Raw genomic sequence first — 22,869 nt, 5'->3', positions numbered from 1 at the left:
AGGGAAATCCCAAGAATGGCGACTGGTTTTGATCATGGTTATGTACATAACATATTTATGTATGTTATATACCTTACCAAAGTAGAGCAGGACAGTTATTCATATGCAAATCTATTTTGAATAGTGTAAAAATCTGACATGGTGATAATTTGAGGTCTACACTGCTGCTGTTGTTAAGTCGCTTCAGTCGTGTCCAACTCTGTGCGACCCCATAGACGGCAGCCCACCAGGCTCCCCCGTCCCTGGGATTCTCCAGGCAAGAACACTGGAGTGGGTTGCCATTTCCTTCTCCAATGCAGGAAAATAAAAAATGAAAATGAAGTCATTCAGTTGTGCCCAACTCATAGCAACCCCATGGATTACAGCCCACCAGGCTCCTCCGTCCATGGGATTTTCCAGGCAAGAGTACTGGAGTGGGCTGCCATTGCCTTCTCCGTGAAGTCTATAAATGAGAGTGAATATAATTTCATCCTATCAAAAAGCTATTAAAATAATTCTTAAAATGCCTTAAAAGTTTTCTGTTTACATTTTTCAAGTGAGATGATCTTTTATTATTAAAGACCTATTCCCAGTACTTCACAATAGTCTAAAAAAGATGGTCACTGTCCACAAAGAACTTTTCCTAGCTGGTAATATTGTACTGACTTACAAGAAACAACTAGAGAAGAGTGGAATGTAAAGTGTGTCTTATGGACTTGAAGTGCGCAGTAGAATCTCAAAGAAAATGTGGATCTAGACAACGGAAAAGACTTCTTAGAGGATGTGGAAAACAAGATCCTATCTATTGAAAAAATAGATAGGATTAACTCAAAGGAATGAAAGAATTGGAGACTTAGTGCAGAAAACATGAAGAAAGTCACGATCAGGTAAGGAAGAGTAGTTACAGTTTTAAAACAGATTGGTCTTGGGGAGATGGTAGGGAAATAAGTGTACATGTTTGAGATTGTTTTCTTTCCTCTGCATAATGTGCCCTAATTTCTAATTGAAGAAAATGAGAGTATTTTCAGATTGCCTGCAGTCTCTTGAAAAAATCAAAATGTGATGATCTAAAGGAAAATAAAACATGAGTTTTAAGAAATATTAGAAGGAAACCTAGGCTTAAGTTAGGCTAAACATTGGGCATTCTAGGCCTTTAACTCAGCAAATCAAGTGAGAAATCTTGAGAGGAAGGGGTTGCATGGCCTAAAGCCTACTGTCAGTGATACTTTTTGCCCAGTTGAGATTGACCTTACCACTACAGAAATGATTATGAATTAATACTGTAGTACTGTTGTTAAGCCAAATAAAAACATTAATCCTTTTCCAAACCTCTAATTTCATCCACCCTTAGCTCAAATTATTTACTCTTAGGATGTGCTTTCCCTCATCTTTAGCTATCTAAATATTTTTAGGGTATCTAGCCCCTGCATGAAATTTTCCCAGTTCACTTTTCCTCCTCATCCAGAAATAGTGTTTCTCTCTTTTGTGCTCCTATACCTGCTCTAGAACAATTAATACACCCTTCTTTATGGGCAGAGGCTTTTTTTTTTTTTTTAACACATTAGCACAGATTAGTTTATTTGGCACCTCTCCCAGGTAACATCCTAACCCAGTTAAAATGCCTAAGAAGTGATTTGAATGAAATCTGATCATGGGAAGGTCCATCTATTTTACTTTTCATTATATACTCTGCAAGATGCTTGATAAATGGCAATTGATTGCTGAAAATCAGTAGTAATTTGGAGACAATATGTTCTGGAAAAGCTGAATACCAGCTATATAAGTATAAAAATGCCCCAGGCTCTTACCTGCTAATTTAGAAGTTCTCCATCTTTAATTGTTTCACATATCAGAGCGCCTCTGTTCTATGCTGCCTATTAACATTGAGGCATTAAGTAACTACCTTGAAGAAATTTCTTTTTAAAATTTTAATCAAAGGCAGAAACCTATGCATAGGAGAATGAGTAGTTGGAAAGCCTATGAAATTTTGAGGCTATTAGTGATCTAGCTGATCATCTAAAACTTTCCAAGAAAGTATAATTTAACTGTATACTATTGGCTTTTATTTGTTGTCTCTCTGAGGAGATGGACTTCCCTGGTGGCTCAGCTGGTAAAGAATCCGCCTGCAATGCAGGAGACCTGGGTTCCATCCCTGGGTTGGGAAGATCCCCTAGAGAAGGGAACAGCTACCCACTCCAGTATTCTGGCCTGGAGAATTCCAGGAACTAGTCTATGGGGTTGCAAAGAGTCAGACACGACTGAGCAAGCTTTCACTTCGCTGAGGAGATGAGGCTCTCCCAGTGGCTCAGCAGTAAATAATCTTCCTGTAATGCATGAGATGCAAGTTTGATCCCTGGGTCAGGAAGACCCCCTGGAGAAGAAAATGGCAACCCACTCCAGTATTCTTGCCTGGAAAATCCCATGGACAGAGAAGCCTGGCGGGCTACAGTCCATGGAGCCTTAAAAGAGCAGGACACAGAACTGAGCCACTAAGCACATATGCACACCCTGAGGAGATGGGAGATGCAAGTAGAATGAGAAGTCCTTACATTAAAAAATACTTTTCAGAAAAAAAAAATTCCAAGAGCCATCATTACTATAATCACAAAAATAACTATGGAACATCTGCTACAATGCTTTAAAGTGACTAGAGTTAATGGTATGCTTCTGAATCCCTCTGCTTACTAGAGCTACCTTATTGACTGAAATGGGTTTTCTTATAAACTTTCTTAGACAATTTTATAAAAGACTATCCAAGTCACTTGAAAAAAGCTTTCAAAAAGAAAAATTGTGGATCAAATATGGAACTTTTGTTTTCTGCTAGGACATTTAAGTTATAATGTGATAAGGATTTATTTTTATGTACCCTTAGAGCTTTTATATAAAATCTATAGGACATTTTTGTCTGATTTCCAGAACCTATATATAAATTACATTTTTTGAAAAGTCTAATGTTGCTGTTGGGTTTGATTTGGCTTTGAGGGAGGTTGACATATTTGCCAGACATATTTAGCCAGAAGTCAGGAGTTCAACCAGCAATTAAATAATGATTCCCATGGTGAAGCAGTTTCCCCTCTATACTGATTTGCTTTATGACCTGTTTTCTAGGGACTTATTTTGACATCACCACTGCCCCCATCAAAAAAAAAAAAAAAAAAATCGTATCTTGTGTACCTAGACCATGTGGAGAAAGGACTGAGACCAGAAGCAGAAAACAGACATTGTCCATACAGAGCAAAGTGCCAGACAACAGCTCGTTCTAGTAAAAGGCAATAAATGCCACATGTGATGATCTCCTCAGTTCAAAACTGTAAGTAACTAGGGAACTGCAGGGGCATTAGACAGATGTCTCTGCTGACTCAGTAAAAAAATGTCTTATTTTGTAATTTGTGGCCTGTACGCTTGTAAATTAAGATGCTTTGAGTTGTCAAGTACTGGACTTTTCTGGTTTGTGGGTAAGATCCTAAGCCAAAATAGAATGCAGTATTCCCCCAAAAGTAACTTGGGACCTTTGCCTTAAGACCCAAGGCAAAGGTCACATGAATTTAGATAACTAGGTTAGAACTAAGTCATTGGGCCTTTACCTAGATATTAAGCAGATTGGGGGACTTCAGTCTTGATAGAGCAAGGAATAGGGAGATGTTATGGCCTCTTGAAACCAACATAATAAAAACATAAAATAATGGAATTTTTGGAAATTAAATGCAGCTATACTATAAACAGAAGGATTCTAAGAAAGTCTGTTGGCAACAAAACTGGGCATGTGACTACTGTGGTGATCTAGAAGTGAAGAAAACCTGAACAGAAGAGTGACAATGAAAACTGAGATATGAGAATAAGATATTTCAAAAGAAAAAAATTGCACAACATCATAATGAGTTGAATAAAAGTGGGTGTCAAAAGTAACATTTTCTGTCCTGGAAGACAATAATAGTATCACTGAAAGAAGGGAGTTAAGAAAAACTAATTTGAGGAGGAAAGATATTGAGTCCCATTTTTGTAATACTGAATTTAAAATGATATCCAGGCATTCTTTTGGAATTGCTTTGATTAAAAGTCACTGAATATACAGAACTGGAATTCTATGTAAAAGTCTGGCTGGAGAGGCAGTGTCAGTTACCCATTCAAAGCTGATATGGGTAGACAAGCTAACTAAAGATCTTTATTAAAGACAAGATATCCCTTTATTTTAAAAAGAAGTACATAAACACCTGCTGCTGCTGCTGCTAAGTCACTTCAGTCGTGTCCAACTCTGTGCAACCCCATAGACGGCAGCCCACCAGGCTCCTTTGTCTCTGGGATTCTCCAGACAAGAACGCTGAAGTGGGCGGCCATTTCCTTCTCCAATGCATGAAAGTGAAAAGTGAAAGTGAAGTCGCTCAGTAGTGCCCGACTCTTAGCGACCCCATGGACTGCAGTCTACCAGGCTCCTCCATCCATGGAATTTTCCAGGCAAGAGTGTAAAAAAATTATTTGGGTATGTAGTCTTAAATAAACATTTCCAAAATGGAATTCAAACCTTTTTTTTCTTAGAGTGTCATATCTCAAGCTTCTGCCTTTAGGAAAATTCCTACACTTGTATCAGTTATGAAAGTCAATAACTAAAATGTGTTCATATTCTTGAACCTTCCCTTTGCTTCTATTCACTAAACAAAATCTTTCCCACTGTTACACCTAAATTGAGAACTTAAAGTCCAAACAATTCAGTCAGTTAAAACTGTAAAATTGACACATAACTTTAATTTCTCAAATGGAAAAGCATGTAATTAAATTGTGGGAAATGTGCTGGTCTCCAATTTCAAGAAACAGTGCAGCACAAAGGCCTGGCATTCTGGCTGAAGAATTGTAATAATAAACAGAAATGTGAAAACCAGGAAGACGAGTTTTCCAAGAAAGCAACTGCGGCATTTCAAAAGAGGTGTAACAAGAAATTCTGGAAGATGGTCAAAATAGGTTTAGATAATTGAGATTCCTTATTTAAATACTTGTTTTTGATGGAGAAAAACAGTTAAGAGGAGATTAAGCTGTCTAAGAGGTTGAAAACATTTTCTCTTTTTCACTCTAAATTGGGTTTGCTTCTGAAGAAAAGCATTAGCCCCAAAAAATCAAATAGAGATTCAGTACTGCTTAAATTATACCCAGAAATTTTAAAAGTGACCAAGCAAAAAAATTTTTTTAATTAATTGAAAGTAATAATCTGGTTTTCTAGGATTCTTGCTTTATAGTATTCCTATTTAGAAAGTCAAAGTATCTTGATTGGTTTCCCTAGTAATTACATGCCCATCATGAGACAGAAATACTGTATTACTCTACATTTTAAATTTCTAATATATTCTACTTTAATGATATGTAAGAAAACCTAAAGTATTAATCTGTGCTTCCAAAATAGCCTTTTAAAAACTCAGTAATATGTCTTCTGAATATAATAGAATCTTTTAGACCCTTTTACCTAAATCTTTGAACCGTTTGATTAATCCAAATTCAGTGAACCTATGTCTTCAAGTCAAGTTATCCAGATCTGGGAACGTTTGTTTCTATGTTTCCATCCTAGTTACATCTGACTTACGTGCCAGGTCTGATGACTTCTGCTTTCTTTTCATGACTTCTAGATTATGGAGGTAAGTCAAGATTTAATATTGACTGCAGTCATGTAACATTCATTCTGAATTTGTGTTCCTTTAATATTTAATTACTAAGCATTCTTGTAACATTACACTTTCATTAGCATACTATGGTATATTCTAGTTTGGCTTGGCTATTTTAAATGTATAATTTTGCATAACTTTCAACTACTTAGTATTTCTGTATACATCTGTGCTTTCATCTCGATTTTTGTGTGGTTACCCATATAAACTTCTCATAGACAAATACCATGGGTTTCTTTCTGTAGTCTTTAACTTGAATCAACTCATTCAGACTCTTCATGTAAAATATCATTTGTCTTTGAATCTACTGTAATTCTTGTTTTTCCAAGTGGATGTTTACTGAGACTATAGAGTTCCAAATTTTTCACTTCAGTTCAGTAAGACTGTTAGATGTCTAGCACTGCTGTTCAGTTGCCAAGTCATGTACGAGTCTTTGCAACCCCATGGGACTTTTGTTAGCTGCCTCCTGTACAATATTACAAGCCTCTGTCCATCGTTCTTCAGGGACTCTGTTCACTGGATCTAATCCCCTGAATCTATTCATCACCTCCACTGTATATTCACTTCCACTGTTTGGCACTGTGGGGGAATATAAAGACCAGTATGAAGCACAATCCCAGTCCTCATCTTAAAAGAACTCATGGAACTGCAGACATTGCAACCAGACTTTCTTGGGGCGTTTTTACAAGAAGGGTAAGATAAACCTCTCCTGTTTGGCTTCCAACTTGGGAACCCAAAGGTATTCAAATTCTTACCAGAGTGTAAAATGAGAAAAGTAACATGAAATAGAAACACTTGGTAGTTGGTGTGTTTTACTCAACTGTCAGAGTAAAAAAAAGCCACCTTAAAACTATGATTTCTGGATTTGAGGTGTTGGTGTGAAACCTGAAGGTACAGAAAACTCTGTGATTAAGTCTTAGGCACATTTCAGTTTGGGGAGTAAAGTCCTATTAATTGTACTGTATTTTGTTGCTTATTTATTGTGTGCCATGCTTAATACTCATTTCCCATTCACCATGTAAGGGGTTAGCTTTTTATCTATTAAAATATTTGGGGGGTTGGATTGACCTCATTGCTTAGATAAATATTAAGGCATTTTTCCAAGCTTAATAATTTTGAGATGATGAGTCTGTGGTGAAATTTGTACAAAACTTTTTATCTCTAATAGATCCAATAGAAGACCTAACAATTCAAAAAGTGTAGTTCTGGGACAAAGCTGGTGAGCAATTATGTCTTTATGATGATGTTGATATTCCAGAAATTAAGTAAGTTTTAGTAACATATTTTCATCTCTTTACTTCTTAAACTTTTGCTTAAAACACTAAGTTTGATGTTACACTAGTGTTTCCCATGGGTTCAATAGCTCCAGGAAGGTAATAAAATTTCCCAAATTTCCTTTTAAAAATTTCCTGTTAGTGCCTTCTGCATTGCTTAATGTGCTGTTACAGGGTCAACTTCCCAACACAGAATAAAAATAACAGTAGAATATGGGATATTTAAAAGTCTTAGCAAGTCTTACTCTTTCAGCAAGATCTCTCTCTGGTAATGTGACCATTTCTGTTGTTCATGATAGAGAACCAATACAAAGATGTATATAACTGAGCTGATATTTGTTAGATATAAACAGCATACAAGACAAATTAGAAACAGCTTACAATTCCCTAAGTCATATACTTCTCAAACTGCTTTCCCTTGACCATTTATATTACTTCAGACTCCTGATTTCAAGTATATTTTGAAGTGAAAGTCACTCAGTCATGTCCGATTCTTTGCGATGCCATGGACTTTACAGTCCATAGAATTCTCCAGGCCAAAATACTAGAGTGGGTAACCTTTCCCTTCTCCAAGGGATCTTCCCAACCCAGGAATCAAACCAGGGTCTCCTGCATTGCAGGTGGATTATTTACCAACTGAGCTATTAGGGAAGCAGCTCAAATTACGTTTGACTTTAACATAACTCAGAATTCTTTGCAATTATGACTTGTATGTTAAATTCAAGAATAAAATTCAACACTAGAGCTCCTTTTCAGAAAATCTTTTTAGGAAGAACTTCCAGCCACTTAAAAGTTTATATTGTTGAGATTCAAGAATAAGCTAAAATCCTTAGTGCCTTATCAGAAATGAAACTTTAGGTGATAGAAAGAGGATGAAACAAAGGTAAGTGGGAGAATAAGGAAAGCCCAACTAGATGGACAAACCATGCTTGGTGATGATTCTTCCCTATGTATCTGAGATGGACGATTACGAGTCTGTGATTTGATCGCCAGAGTTTTCAGTTTGGTTGACCAATACAAACTTCTGCCATTATTTTCTTATAATTTGTTACAATTTTCTTATGAGCAATTTGGTCAAGAAGTTAAGTGATACCCATATGAATATGTTAAAATCTTCTATTTTCCCTAAATTAGGCAAGAGTTTGAATTTGTCTGTGGTTCATCTAACACATCCCTGTTTGCTTCCAGCCATATGCCTGCCTCCCTTTCTAAAACAAGACCCAGTCTTTTGTGCATGTTGATGTCTCACTCATCATACCCCACTCTTTGTTGGAGTGAAGACAAGAGACTCACTGAGATAATTTTGACAGACGTGTCTCCAGATATCATCTTTAAAATATTTACTAAAATAAGAAACTCAATCCACTCTGAAAGTACACTTTTCCTAGTCAATAATATATAATTTTTAAATTTTGATAATTTATCTCATTCTAAAAACCTCTGGATTGTGAGCCCATGTCTTTTGAGGAACTATTTAATTAAAAGCCTAAGTTAATTTAAACCTATCGTCAATATTATGAATTGTATTTTTAGTAAGCTCTAGGAAGGAAGACCTTATTTTGCTCCTTGCAGTATCCTCAGTGTCTGGAAGAGTATTTAGCATACAATGTCAATAAATATTTTCTGACTGAATTAATTAAATATATGTATATTACATGTTTCTATGGGTAATGTTTCTATTCAGTTCAGTCGCTTAGTCGTGTCCAATTCTTTGCGACCCCATGAATCGCAGCATGCCAGGCCTCCCTGTCCATCACCAACTCCCGGAGTTCACTCAGACTCACATCCATCGAGTCAGTGATGCCATCCAGCCATCTCATTCTCTGTCGTCCCCTTCTCCTACTGCCCCCAATCCCTCCCAGCATCAAAGTCTTTTCCAATGAGTCAGCTCTTCGCATGAGGTGGCCAAAGTATTGGCTGCTGCTGCTGCTGCTAAGTTGCTTCATTCGTGTCCAACTCTGTGTGACCACATAGACGGCAGCCCACCAGGCTCCGCCGTCCCTGGGATTCTCCAGGCAAGAACACTGGAGTGGGTTGCCATTTCCTTCTCCAATGCATGAAAGTGAAAAGCGAAAGTGAAGTCACTCAGTCATGCCTGACTCTTAGCGACCCCATGGACTGCAGCCTACCAGGCTCCTCCATCCATGGGATTTTCCAAGCAAGAGTACTGGAGTGGGGTGCCATTGCCTACTCCCAAAGTATTGGAGTTTCAACTAAAAATAACATTTTATTTCTCATCTCAGGCTAGTTTCTACAAGTTTAATGACTAAGAACACATTAATAACAATTTAAACATTCCCTATCTTATTCTTTGCCAATCTGTAGTTACAGTATTTTTGCTTCACTATTCTTTTAACCAGTTATCAGTCTTTAAGGATCTTCTCAGCAAAGCACTATAGAGAATTAAACAGTGTTACATATATAACCATGCCAACTTTACTCAGCTAGTTAAATCACACACTGCCCCAAACTTAGCAGAATGGAAATATTGTACCCTAGAATATGATGCTAGTGAGAAAACCAGACCAGACATATCCCCAAAACTAAGATGGCAGACTAAAACAACTAAGTTGACTTTTCTGTGGTAAAGAGAAGAGTGCTACCAAAAACACAACACTCATTCATAAGGCTTTTTTTTTCTTATTTGGGTCATTATTTTCAGTTCCTAGCTTTGACATTACTAGTCTTGAAGTATTTTTCTCTTTTCCATTATACATAACCTCTTGAGGTACTACTAGGAGACTTTTGAAAAGATCTTTCTTCCCTATAGCCTAGTACACAAATCTATAAATAATTACTAGAAATTTCTGGAATGTAATTCTTTTGCTAAGTGTAAGGATTTCACAGGAAAGATGGTAGGGTAAAATTTGGATCAATATGAGATAATAGGCTATCCCATGCCAAAGCAGTCCCCTAACCCTGGCACATACACATAATCTTTGAGGCATGGCTTTTTCTTCCCTTTTTCAAAAAGACCTACCTGGTCTGGTGAAAAGTAAGTCTTCCTCCCACATTTAAACCGCATTCACTTAGTTCTTTCTCCACAGGTGACCATATCTTTGCTGAAAATTCCTGAATATATATATATATATATGTGTGTGTGTATATATATAAAATATATTTTTCTACAAATGGAAACTACATACTGTACATAAAGTAGAAATATATTTTTTCACTTTATATATTGTCTTACACCTTGCTTTTCAACTTATAAATGTTTGACAATCCTTCCTTCTTAGTTTATAAATTGCTGTCTCATTCATTTTAAAGGCTGCACAGCATTTCACTGTGGCCCAGAATTTATCCATTCTCTATTGATGAACTTTGAGTTTATTTCTAATTTTTGCTGTTATGATGATACAGTTTCTCACTTGAATGTAAGTTCATTAAGAATAAGGATTTTTGTTTTACCCTTGTTTTAAATCTGAAAACTTAGTGTCCAGCAAATGTTCAACAGATGTTTTTGAATGAATGAGTTTGTACTTTTTAAAATGGTGCTCAACTGCTTCCACTCAACATTTTTTAACCCTTTTATGTGCAAAGTCCTTGGTGCTCTATTTTTTAGTTGTTTTTTTTTTTTTAGTGTTTAAATTATGAAAGTATGACACATTTACAGGAGACTTGGAAAAAGAACAGTTACATATCAGTTCAGTTAAGTTGCTCAGTCGTGTCCTACTCTCTGCGACCCCATGAACTGCAGCATGCCAGGCTTCCCTGTCCTTTGCCAACTCCAGGAGCTTGCTCAAGCTCATGTACATTGAGTCGGTGATGCCATCCAACTATGTCACCCTCTGTTGTCCCCATCTCCTTCTGCCTTCAATCTTTCCCAGCATCAGGGTCTTTTCCAAGGATTCAGTTCTTCGCATCAGGTGGCCAAAATATTGGAGTTTCAGCTTCAGCATCAGTCATTCCAATGAATATTCAGGACTGAATTCCTTTAGTATGGACTAGTTGGATCTCCTTGCAGTCCAAGGGACTCTCAAGAGTCTTCTCCAACACCACAGTTCAAAAGCATCAGTTCTTCGGTGCTCAGCTTTCTTTATAGTCCAACTCTCACATCCATACATGACCACTGGAAAAACCATAGCTTGGACTAGATGGACCTTTGTTGGTAAAGTAATGTCTCTGCTTTTTAATATGCTGTCTAGGTTGGTCATAGGTTTTTTTCCCAAGGAGCAAGCATCTTTTAATTTCATGGTTGCAGTCACCATCTGAGTGAAAAAGTAGTCTGTCACTGTTTCCATTGTTTCTTCATCTATTTGCCATGAAGTGATGGGACCGGATGCCATGATTTCAGTTTTCTGAATATTGAGTTTTAAGCCAACTTTTTCACTCTCCTCTTTCACTTTCATCAAGAATCTCTTTAGTTCTTTGCTTTCTGCCATAAGAGTGGTGTCATCTGCATATCTGAGGTTATTGATATTTCTCCCAGCAGTCTTGATTCCAGCTTTTGCTTCATCCAGCCTGGCATTTCACATGATGTACTCTGCATATAAGTTAAATAAGCAGGGTGACAATATACAGTCTTGACGTATTCCTTTTCCTACATGGAACCAGCCTATTGTTCCATGTCCAGTTCTAACTGTTGCTTCCTGACCTGCATGAAGATTTCTCAGGAGGCAGGTAAAGTGGTCTGGTATTCCCATCTCTTTAAGAATTTTCCAAAGTTACATATAGTTCCACTATATGTTATAATTATTCTTTTAAGTAGACAATTAAGATTTTTAGTTGGAGCTTCAGTATCAAACTCTCAAAAATTAATAGAATGAACAGACAGAAAAGTAGAAGGATATAGTAGACCTGAGAAATACTATGAACCAGTTCAACATAATTAAGATTTATACAATTTTCACACAACAGCAGTATACAAATTCTATTCAAGTTCCCATAGACTATAAACCAGGAGACCCTGGAACATATTCAGGGACACAAAACAAGGTGGAAAAATGTAATGGTCTAAAAGTATTGAAATCATAGAGTCTGTTCTCTTACCACTGCAGAATTATATTAGAAATCTATATCAAAAGATATTTGAAAATAACCCCCATATTTTCAAGTGTAATGTAACAATTACCAAGAGAGATCTTCGACTTAGCCATTGAAAGCCTCAATGAAGTTAAAAGACTGAAAAAACACAGAAGGTGATTGCAGAGAAGAAAGCATTTAAATGAGAAATTAATAGCAAAATGAGTAATTAATATCAAATATACTTTGATAACTCCATGTGTTTGGAAAATAAAAGTCCACTTTTAAAGGATGATTGTATCTAAGAAGCCATACCAAGGAAAATTAGAAAATATGTGTAACAGAATAAAAATGAAAAGAGAATTTGTTGCATGCAACTGAAGCTGCTCAATGCAACTAAATACAATGTGGAATCTTGAATAAGGAATGAAAAAAATAATGAACATTAGCATAAAATTTTGTAAAATTTAAACAAAATCTGTACTTTAGTTAGTAATACTGTATCACATGTTAATTTCCTGGGTGTTTTATACAACATAGTATTTCTTTATATTCTCAGAATTGAATTAGAAGTTTCAAGCCTCATTCAAAAAAATTTTTTAAATCACTAACATAGTAAGCTTTCTAGGCTTTTAGCAGTAGTACTAGACACCAGAATAAATGGAACTATCCAACCTTTGAGTGAACATAAATTAGAAACCTAGCATTCTATTCAAACAATTGGAACCAAAATGTCATAAACTCATAAATTCATAGGTTTTTTAAAATATATATATTATATAATATATGTATATTTTATATATATATACAAAAGAGCTTTTCTACTATACTTGATAAAGAAAGAACAAGAGATGGAGAAGTTAGAAAACATAAACTAAATTATATGGGAGCACTGAAATAGAAAAGTGAAACAAACTAGATAAAAAAATCATACAGTCTAGTTGTTTTTAAACATGGCTGCTCCTTAGAATCACATCTAGAGCTTTGGGGGAAAAAAAACAATACCTGGGCATTTGTATTTTTTAAAAAAAATTCCAAGATAATTGTAATGTGCATCTGGATTTTTAAAAAATGATTACAGGTTTTTCTATTAAATGGTAGTTTTAGTGAGATAGAATTCTACTACTTTCTGTTGACCAATCATGATACAGTGGTATTAAGACAAATAATAGTTACATAATCACAATAGTAAAAGATGTTTATCAATTTTCAATCAATAGCCAGACAAAAAATTAAAATAATTGCAATTGGAAGCCATAATGGAAGCATGATTAACCTAACAACATAAAATAATTACAAACAATTTAGGGAGTTAAGTAGAGTGATGTGATGACTGAAAGTGCATACATGCACCTGCCCAGCCAGTCTGTGTCTTTTGGTTGGTACATTTATTCCATTTACATTAAGGTAATTATATATATGGATGATTTTATTACCATTTTCTTAATTGTTCTGTTTATTTTTTGTAGGTCTTTTCCTTCTCTTGTGTTTCCTGCCTACAGAAGTTCCTTTAGCATTTGCTGTAAAGCTGGTTCAGTGGTGCTGAATTTTCTTAACTTTTGCTTGTCTGGAAAGCTTTTGATTTTTCCATCAAATCTGAATAAGAGTCTTGATGGGTAGAGTATTCTTGGTTGTAGTATTCTTGGTTCCTTTTCATCACTTTAAATATATCATGCCATTTCCTTGTCTTGTAGAGTTTCTTTCAAGAAATCAGCTTATAACCTTATGGGACTTCCCTTGTATATTATCATTTTTCCTTTGTTGCTTTTAATACTTTATCTTTGTCTTTAATTTTTGTCAGTTTGATTATTATGTGTCTCGGTGTGTTTCTTTTTGGGTTTATCCTGCCTAGGACTCTCTGTGCTTCCTGGACTTGGTTGACTATTTCCTTTCCCATGTTAGGGACATTTTCAGCTATTATTTCTTCAAATATTTTATCAGGTCCTTTCTCTCTCTCTTCTATTTCTAGGACTCCTACAGTGTGAATGTTGGTACATTTTATGTGGTCCCAGAGGACTGTTAGACTGTCTTCAGTTTTTTTTTCATTCTTTTTTCTATATTCTATTTTGTGGCAGTGATTTCCACCATTCTGTCTTCCAGGTCACTTGTCTGTTCCGCTGCCTCAGTTATTCTGCTCTTGATTCCTTCTAGTATATTGTTCATCTCTGTTTGTTTGTTTTTTAGTTCCTCTACGAACTAAAAAAGTTCCTCTAGGTCTTTGGTAAACATTCCATGCATCTTCTCTATTCTATTTTTGAGATCCTGGATCTTCTTCACCATCATTATTCTGAATTCTTTTTCTGGAAGGTTGTCTATCTCTATCTACTTCATTTAGTTGTTTTTCTGGGGCTTTATCTTGTCTCTTCATCTGGGACATAACCCTCCGCCTTTTCATTTTAATTAACCCTCTGTGATATGGTTTTTGTTCTGGCTGGCGGCAGGATTATAGTTCTCCCTACTTCTTTTGTCTGACCTCCAGAGGATTAGGCTAACAGGCTTATGTAAGCTTCCTGATGGGAGGAACTAGCAGTGGGAAAAACTGGTCTTGCTCTGGTGGGCAGGGTGTGCTCAGTAAAACTGTAATCTGATTGTCTCCTGGGTCTGTGCTCCCTCCCTATTAGTTGTTTAGTCTGAGGAGACCCAGCCCTGGAGTCTACAGGCTCTATTGTAGAGTTAATGGTGACCTCCAAGAGGAATCAGGCCAGGGGCAGCACTTCCAAGGACTGCTGCTGCCCGTGCCCCAGTCCCTGTGGTGAGCCACTGCCAACCCACACCTCCACAGGAGACCCTCAGGCACTAGCAGGGAGGTCTGCTCAGTCTCCTGTGGGGTCACTGCTCCTTTCTCCATGGGCCCCGGTGCATGGAAGATTTTGTTTTTGTCCTCCAAGAGTGGAGTCTCTGTTTCCACAGTCCTGTGGAAACCTTGTGACCAAATCCCGCTGGCCTGCAAAGTCAGATTCCTTGGGGATTCCTAGGCATTTCGCTGCATCCCCAGGCTGGGAAGCCTGATGTAGGGTTCAGAACCTTCACAACAGTGGGAGAGCTTATTTGGTATTATTGTTACCCAGCTTGTGAGTTGCCCACTCAGAGGATTATGGGATTTGATTTTATTTTCATTGCACCCCTCCTGTCTCATGGTGGCTTCTCCTTTGTCTTTGGATAGGGGCTATGTTTTTTGGTGGGTTCCAGTGTCCTGTTGATGGTTGTTCAACAGCTAGTTACAATTTTAGTGCTCTCACAGGAGGAGATAAGTGCACGTTCTTCTACTCTGCCATCTTGAACCAATCCCCTCTCTTTATTCTGTGCTCTTTCATTTAATGATTTCCTTTCTAGATGTTTATCCTAATATTTTAAGTGACATATATATATGAGGATTCCTACAAGAGGACTCATTAAATCAAAGTAATATATGAACATTGAATGTTAGTATTAATAGAAGTTATATTCAAAAGCTTTTCACCAGAGTAGGTGCTAATTGTTAACAAAGGTATTTCTTACCAAGTGTTTAGCACAATGCTTTTACACATAGTAGAATTAAAACTGAGTGGATCAAGCTCACATTCAAGTGAGAAAAATTTGTTTTTATGATGGTATGTAAGTCTATACAGAGAAAAGGGCTGCTTTCTACACCTAGGAAAAGAGGAAAACAGGCTTCCAAGAAGAGGTGCAATTGAAAGTGGGTCACCCATCTTCCATCATTATCATCACTGATAGTTATGGAGTGACTTCCATGTGCCAGGCAATGTGCTGAGTATTTTTCATTATCTCCTTTAATTTTCACATATCCTATAAGGGAGATATATTATCCTATAAAGGATATTTATTTATTATCCTCATTTGATAGATTTTAAAAAAGCTGAGGCACAGAGAGTGACTTGCCCAAGCCATGTAGCTAGTGACTTAGTTGGGATTAGAAATCAAGCAGTCTAGTCCAGCATTCTGGTCTGTTCCCACCCAGCCACCTGCCCCAGACTCAGCGCCTCCATGCTCATGTGCCCCAAGTGTGACATGGAGGTATACTTTAGTGAGTGGGTGACCTCCCTGGGGAAGGACTGACATCAGCCTTGCCTGAAGTGTGAGAATGTGGAAAGACACTGACCTCGGGGAGTCATGCACAGCATGAAGGCAAGCCCTTTAGCAACCACCCCTGCTACACAGCCATGTTTGGACCCAAAGGCTTTAGGCACAGTGGAGCTGAGAGCCACTCTTTCAAGTAGACCCAGGTTTTGAAGATCCTATCTTCAGCTGCCTGCTGGGCTGCTGCCCTCCAGGCTGATGGCAGGCCTTCCCCACAGGCACCTGGAGCTCCCCTACAGACCCCCATCCCCTCAATAAACCCAGATATTTGGGGGGGGAAAGACATCAAGCAGTCTGATTCCATAGCCCCATTTTTTTTTTTTTTTTGCTACATTGGGTCTTCAGTGCTGCACATGGGCTTTCTCTAGTTGCAGTGAGTGGGGGCTACTCTCTACTTGTGGTGTACAGGCTTCCCATTGTGGAACGCAGGCTCAGTAGTTGTGCTGTGTGGGCTTAGTTGCTCTACGACATATGGGATCTTCCAGAACCAGGGATCAAACCCATGTCCCCTGCATTGGCAGGCAAATTCTTAACCACTGGACCACCAGGGAAGTCCCTCAATAGCCCCTTCTTGAATGCTTTATGTGTTCATGAAGAAAAGAAAGGGAAAAGAGGCACTGAAGATAGAAAGAACATACACCAAAGCACCAACTGCATGATGTTGTTTAGAGAACAGCAAGTAGTCATTGTGGCTTGAGCATTAAGGTACAGTTGCCCAAAGATGGCATGGTGGAAGGCCAGAAAGATAGACTGAGTACATATTTGACTAACATATATTCCCTATATATGGAATTTCCAAACAGGAAGATGGCTATTGCTCTAGCATGAGGGTAGTCTCTGATTTCAGTGTTTTGTTCATGGCAAGAGCGTCAGGCTTTTTTATCCTTTCGAAACTATAGCATTCAGTTCTGTCTTCAGAGGATACTGTTCTGGTGCCAACCAGATGGAAGCCTTCCATCAGTAAAGTGTCCATCAGTAAGCCAAGAACATTAGTTCCGTTGGCCAGTTTTCGGTTATCAGGTTTTATGGAGACATACCTAGGACACACAAAAATGTTCAGTTATGAAACATCCCTTTAATAACTAGCAAAACTAAATATATAAATGTGATTTATAACTTCAAATAAACGCATAATACCACTTTTAGCAGGTTTTTTTAAAGACTTCATTTATAAATCTAAGCCAGTAATTTCAGGCTACTGAAAATAGAGACCCTACTGTAATCTCCAAAATCATTTTAATCCCACATTTAGGAATATAGCTAACACTGATGAAGTCTCACTAAGCAATTATTTTCTGGAGCAATTTCATCAAACAATTAAATCAGCTTTTGATTGTTATGTAATTTAATTATTTCCAATTTTTCTTTTTGACTTGCCAAATATTGTTTTAATTAATTGATTCAGTCATTTCAATGAACACTTGATCCTTTTACAGTTTCCCCCTAGATTTAATTTTACTCATTATCAGCACTGACATTACAAATTTTCTCCTGTGACTTTACTTTCTGTTATCGAAAACATTTTTTCAGGTGAGGTTTTGCAGATATTAAATGTCAAGATTTTATTGTCAATTTTTCTCAATAACTATCCATAGTTGAAGAGCAAAACAAAGGATCTAAAAGGACTCTAGAGTCAGAATGACAAAACTTCCTATTTCCTAGAAAACTCAATAAAACCAATACACATAAATCAAGAAAAAATATATACCTTAACTTTTCAGATTGACTGTGCTGTGCTTAGTCGCTCAGTCATGTCTGACTCATTGCAACCCCATGGACTATAGCCTGCCAGGCTCCTCTGTCCATGGGGATTCTCCAGGCAAGAATTCTGGAGTGGGTTGCCATGCCCTCCTCCAGGGGATCGTCCCAACCCAGGAATCTAACTATGTCTCGTGCACTGTAGGCGGATTCTTTAGCATCTAAGCTACCAGGGAAGATTGCTTTAATAATGTCAACATAATAATATCCACAAAGATACAGCTATATTGCCCCTTCTTTATCTACCATCCAGGATGTTTTTTATGTCTTTGTGTCCTCCCACATGACATGAGTCTGAACAAGCTCCGGGAGTTGGTGATGGACAGGGAAGCCTGGCATGCTGCAGTCCATAGGGTCGCAAAGAGTAGGACACAACTGAGTGACTGAACTGTCCTCCCACCATTTGTTTATTAAATGTGGGGGGAAAAAAAATTAGTTCCAGGCTGCCACTAAACTGTCTGTGGTTTCACAGGATAAAAAGAACCTTGGGGACACCCGTAGCCTCCTTTTAATTATGATTGATAGACTGGTTATTGTAGTTCACATTTAGAAACTCATTCTAGACAAAAGAATTCGATAGTAAAATGTAAGAATTATGAAACTACAAAGTACATACCCCAAAAATGTTTATGTTTAATACAGCAAATTTTTAACATTAGTAAATGATTTCATCTACCCACAAGCCCCAGATCTTGATTGTAGAGCCTAGAGACATTTGTCAAAGAAAAAATGTTACAGAACATCTGACAAAATTAAGATGCAAGTAGTATTGTTGTTCAGTTTCTAAGTTGTATCTGACTCTTTTGCAACCCCATGGACTGTAGCCCTCCAGGCTCCACTGTCCATGGGATTTTCCAAACAAGAATACTGGAATGGGTTGCCATTTCCTTCTCCAGGGGATCTTCCTGACCCAGGAATCGAACTCACGTCCCCTGAATTGGTAGGCGGGTTTATCACTGAGCCAAGTGGAATGTACTTGCAAGAAATCACTAGGCCTAAATATCAGATTCCCTAAAATGCCAAATTGAGAAATGAAAGATTTCAAGGCACAAGAAAAAGAAAAAAGAAACCAATGGGAAATGGAAAATCAAAACTTCTTTTAAAAACTTAAAAGGCAACTACACGTCTCCATTTGAGCTAATTCAAAAAGGAAAAGACAGATAGAATATGCTACCAAAGACTCTAGAGTCCTGTGACCATAACTTGAGCTTGATAATGTGGTATCATATGAATGGCCCTCTGCAAGATGCATGCCAAATATTTTTAGTACTATGAACCTAAGAGATAATAACTGAGCAACTTGCTAGGTTACCAAGACCTCAAAGTGATAAATCATATTAGTAGAACATAACTGAACAGCTGGATGATATATCAGGCTCTGAGGAACCATTCAGGCTTACTTCTCCACTTTTCAACTTCAAAAAAAAACATCTGAATGGACAGATTCAGACCAAGGAGTGAACAGGAAATAAAAATGATTGCCAGCTAAGTGGGATATACCTAAGGTGGGCCTCTTAAGACCAAGAAGTTTCATCCGATGACCTAAACTCCCAATAATGTCACCGGATTTGGGTTATCTCTGTTCAGTTCAGTTCAGTTCAGTCAGTTGTGTCCAGCTCTTTGCGACCCCATGGACTGCAGCACTGCAGCCAGGCGTCCCCGTCCATCACTAACGCCCAGAGCTTGCTCAAACTCATGTCCGAGTCAGTGACGCCATTTAACCATCTCATCCTCTGTTGTCCCCTTCTCCTGCCTTCAAACTTGGGTTATCTACCTCTACTTTGAAATTGGAGTTATAGAAAAAAAAAATCATGAACTACTTATCAGCTGAAAAAATTCTAAACTTCAAACACTGAAAAGAATACTATTTGGTGATGCATTAAAAAATCTAATTTTAAAAATCGCTTCTAGTTTTAGAGTTATCTATTTTGGAATTTAAGTATAATGCCATTCTCTTATTAGGATGAAAAAAATCTGATTTGTAAAACACAAACACTAAACGAGAAAGGGGAAAGTACTGTCATTGTACACATACAAATATCTCAACTTGAGTTTCTGTTTTTCAAGATTACAAAAAGATTACATTTCAAGATTACATTTTCTCCAAATGTGTAGTTTTTAAAGATCATTTAGTATTTCTAGGATATCTTTTTACCTTGTATGTTTCTCCTTGAAATCAATTATACCATTTTTCCTTATGTTTTTAACTTTTTAGAAAGGGATCCCCAAAGGTCTTAATCACGCAAATTTTTAAATAAAAACTTGTAATTCCCCTTTGTTTATTTTAGTGTCCTACCAATTGTGCACAGAGGTTATCTTAAAACATTTTGAGGTGAAGATAAGGTCTTAGGTTTTCTCCACAATCAGCATGTTAATTTAACTGGATCCCTTTCCCCAAAATGACATTTCATGAAAGACAGATTATAAAGTGTGAAAACTTAAGAACTGTCATACTGCCCGGGATTTTTAAGCTGGTATGCAGGACCACGGGGTATGTTGTGGGAGAGGTAAACGTTCATTCCTGGTGTCTACTGCAAAAGTTAATATCCCCAAATATGTCTACCTTTACCCCCAAAAAAGTACATTTTATTTAAATACTATCAGTAAAGAACATATACAGACTTTTTTTCCCTCCTGAAAATTAAAGCCAGCTTTCACAGTTGGTAAAATAATAGTGGGACCGCATTAAGACATTTTTAAGGGGGAAAAGAAGTGTCCATGACAGTAGAGTGAAAATCAGCCTGAGGGTCCAGCCAAGAATAACGAGGAGAAAGTGAATAACTGACTCAGAAGCAACTATCCTTAATATACTGACAGCCTATCCCAATATTTTGAGTTGTGCAAGAGTGCCAGCGATGTAACAGGAGACCAGATTTGCCATGGAATATACCTGCCTTAATGGTGTTTAAGAAATAAAGTGGAATAGAGAAAAATTAGTAGCCAAATCAGAATGGCTCAAAGAACAAATATACAGAGTGTAAGGAAATCAGGACAAACTGTTGAGCCTTTACTCTATGCCAGCAACCAAAAGAAACCCTTAGGATAGAAAAAGGCGTCTCATTCCATGGGAGTGGAACATAATCTATGAAATTATTTCCTCCTACAACGTGAATGACCATAGACGCAGTTTTCCCTGGACTATTTTGATTTATTCTTGTTGTCCCATGTAATAAAAATTCTTTCACTCTGAAAAGTACCCCAATCTGGACAATAATTATCTGGTCATTCCACCCAACTCTACTAATTCCCTCCCCCACTCCAAAAAAAATTATTTTTAGTCATCATTTTTTCTAAGAAAATTCAGGCATGAGAAAATTTCAGTTTTGAGGGGAAACATTAGGAACTGGTATAGAATAGAGGCTTCAAAGTACAAAATAAAGTACAAAATACCTGATTCCTGTTTGGTTATCAGTAGTGCTGTCAGAGCCGCATTGGAAAACCAGGTCATGATAAGATGGTCTTTGTGGAGGCAGTGGAAGTAAGGTCATCTGAGGGGAGGCTGGTGCAGAAGATTGTTCTATAAACACTGTAATCCTCCCAGTTAGCATCTCAATTGTTTTGCTGCAAGAGCCAAACACCCTGAAGAAAGCCTGAGTATTTCGGCTTAGGAAATGTACCTCCACAAGAGCAGGTCTTGGCTGTAACATGTGTTCTTGGTTTAAGAGATCCACCAGAGGACTGAGTTCATAGAATAGAGCCTCTCTCTGAAGTCTAAGATGATCTGAAAAGTCAGTGGGTAGTAGAAGTTGGTGAGTTCTCAAAAAATCTAAGATAAAACTAAATAAAACACCATCTCTGTCCACAAAAATCTGGCCACCAACCATCTTGAATTCTTTGTCTCTGCCATCTAGCATTCTCATCAACCGAGAGCCAGGAAATTGCTTTAAGGTGGAAGACCTTGTGGTGAATACCTTCCCTCCCACATTCAAAGTGACCAGTTCCTGACCACTCATTCTTCTCTTGCTTCCAACTAAAGGCCACAAACCATCAGATACAGCCTTAGGAACCTGTAAATCAACCTTAACCACAGTGTTAGTTATATATGATTAAGAAATCCAGGGGAGGGGAAAATAACAAAAACAGAGACCTAGAGTTCCAGGTAACTACTGTTAAAGCAAATAGTGTGTCCATAGCTGGGTTTACAAATTTGAGAGTTGCCTGGGAACCTGCAGTATACAAAGTGAAAAAGCAACAGATGAGAAACTGGATAGTTTAAGGAAACTGCCAATAAGTCTGAGAACAGGGAACAGTTACAGTATCCCATTTAAAAAGAAAAATCCTTCATAAAAACCTCTTGTAAATATGTATTAAAATATATCCTGGAACCAAAAAACCATTCAGCCTCTCCACACCTCGTATCTACTCGAGTCCTCATGGCAGAGACACTATTTCTAAAGAAACATCTTAATTTCTTATGACCCCTTTAGAAATTTAGTGGCTAAATCCTAGATTGACAGTTGACCTCAACCAGCAGCTTAAGTTGACTACTCTTCTCATAACTGCAAAGATTCTTCTGTACTTGAAATTTAGTTACCACTTTTTTCCCATCCCTGCTTGTATTACCTCCTCTTAACCAAATTAATGTACTGGGGTAAACACCCTCTGGGCTGTCAAGGAATGTCTTGCCCCATGACAGAAATAAGTTTGACTGAAAGAGGTTCTAAGTCACTTCCTGTTTTCGTCTGAAGCCTAAACAAGGTGAAAAAAATTACCTATTTTTGTTCTGTGGGAGATAGGGCATCTTTATCTCACGTAAACAGACAGGATAGTACTAGTGTTTAGCTGATTACTTTGTACTTTGTAATAGCTGATAGACTGCTTCATCTACTGTCAAATGAGTCTCACTAAAGTTCTTTTAAACAAATGGATTGGTTGGTTGTACAGTTGCCATTATATTTTGGAACAACACTTAGTTGCCAGTAAAAAGGAGGCCTTCCCACTTCCTGCTTTTGCCATGTGTTCTTTTTAACCCATGCCTTGGCTTACACAGTCACTAACACTTCTGTAGTTTACCACCAAATTCCTTTGGTGATAAATTTACAAAACCTAAAAGCAGATAAAAGGCAAGCTGAAATAAATCTCCACCCTCCTAAAAATGTCAACTTAGCATAAGAAAATGCCAGTTTTTGTTTACATGAGATTTACATTGTATTGAAAAAGGAAATCAACCC

General features: G+C 37.4%; 1 protein-coding gene, 1 long non-coding RNA gene and 1 pseudogene across 2 annotated transcripts; 2 read left to right on the top strand and 1 right to left on the bottom strand.

Moving 5' to 3' along the window:
• Positions 1-872: 872 nt before the first annotated feature.
• Positions 873-8,558, top strand: LOC120883073. Its single transcript, XR_005725652.1, has 3 exons — positions 873-3,289; positions 5,531-5,597; positions 6,129-8,558. It is a non-coding gene; the product is annotated as an uncharacterized LOC120883073 (long non-coding RNA).
• A 6,635-nt stretch (positions 8,559-15,193) lies between these two features.
• KCNRG (potassium channel regulator) lies at positions 15,194-22,802 on the bottom strand. The gene is made up of 2 exons (XM_040266985.1): positions 21,089-22,802; positions 15,194-16,977 (listed from the first exon to the last, which is right to left on the bottom strand). The coding sequence occupies exons 1-2, from the start codon at positions 21,649-21,651 to the stop codon at positions 16,752-16,754; spliced, it is 789 nt and encodes a 262-aa protein (XP_040122919.1). The 5' UTR covers positions 21,652-22,802; the 3' UTR covers positions 15,194-16,751.
• Positions 15,848-16,103, top strand: LOC120883068 (annotated as a pseudogene).
• Positions 22,803-22,869: the final 67 nt, after the last annotated feature.

The sequence above is a fragment of the Oryx dammah genome, unplaced genomic scaffold, assembly GCF_014754425.2.
Source record: "Oryx dammah isolate SB20612 unplaced genomic scaffold, SCBI_Odam_1.1 HiC_scaffold_24, whole genome shotgun sequence".
Lineage (NCBI taxonomy): Eukaryota > Metazoa > Chordata > Mammalia > Artiodactyla > Bovidae > Oryx > Oryx dammah.
Note: the sequence above shows the minus strand (reverse complement) of the source record. Positions and strands in the feature narration are given on the sequence as shown.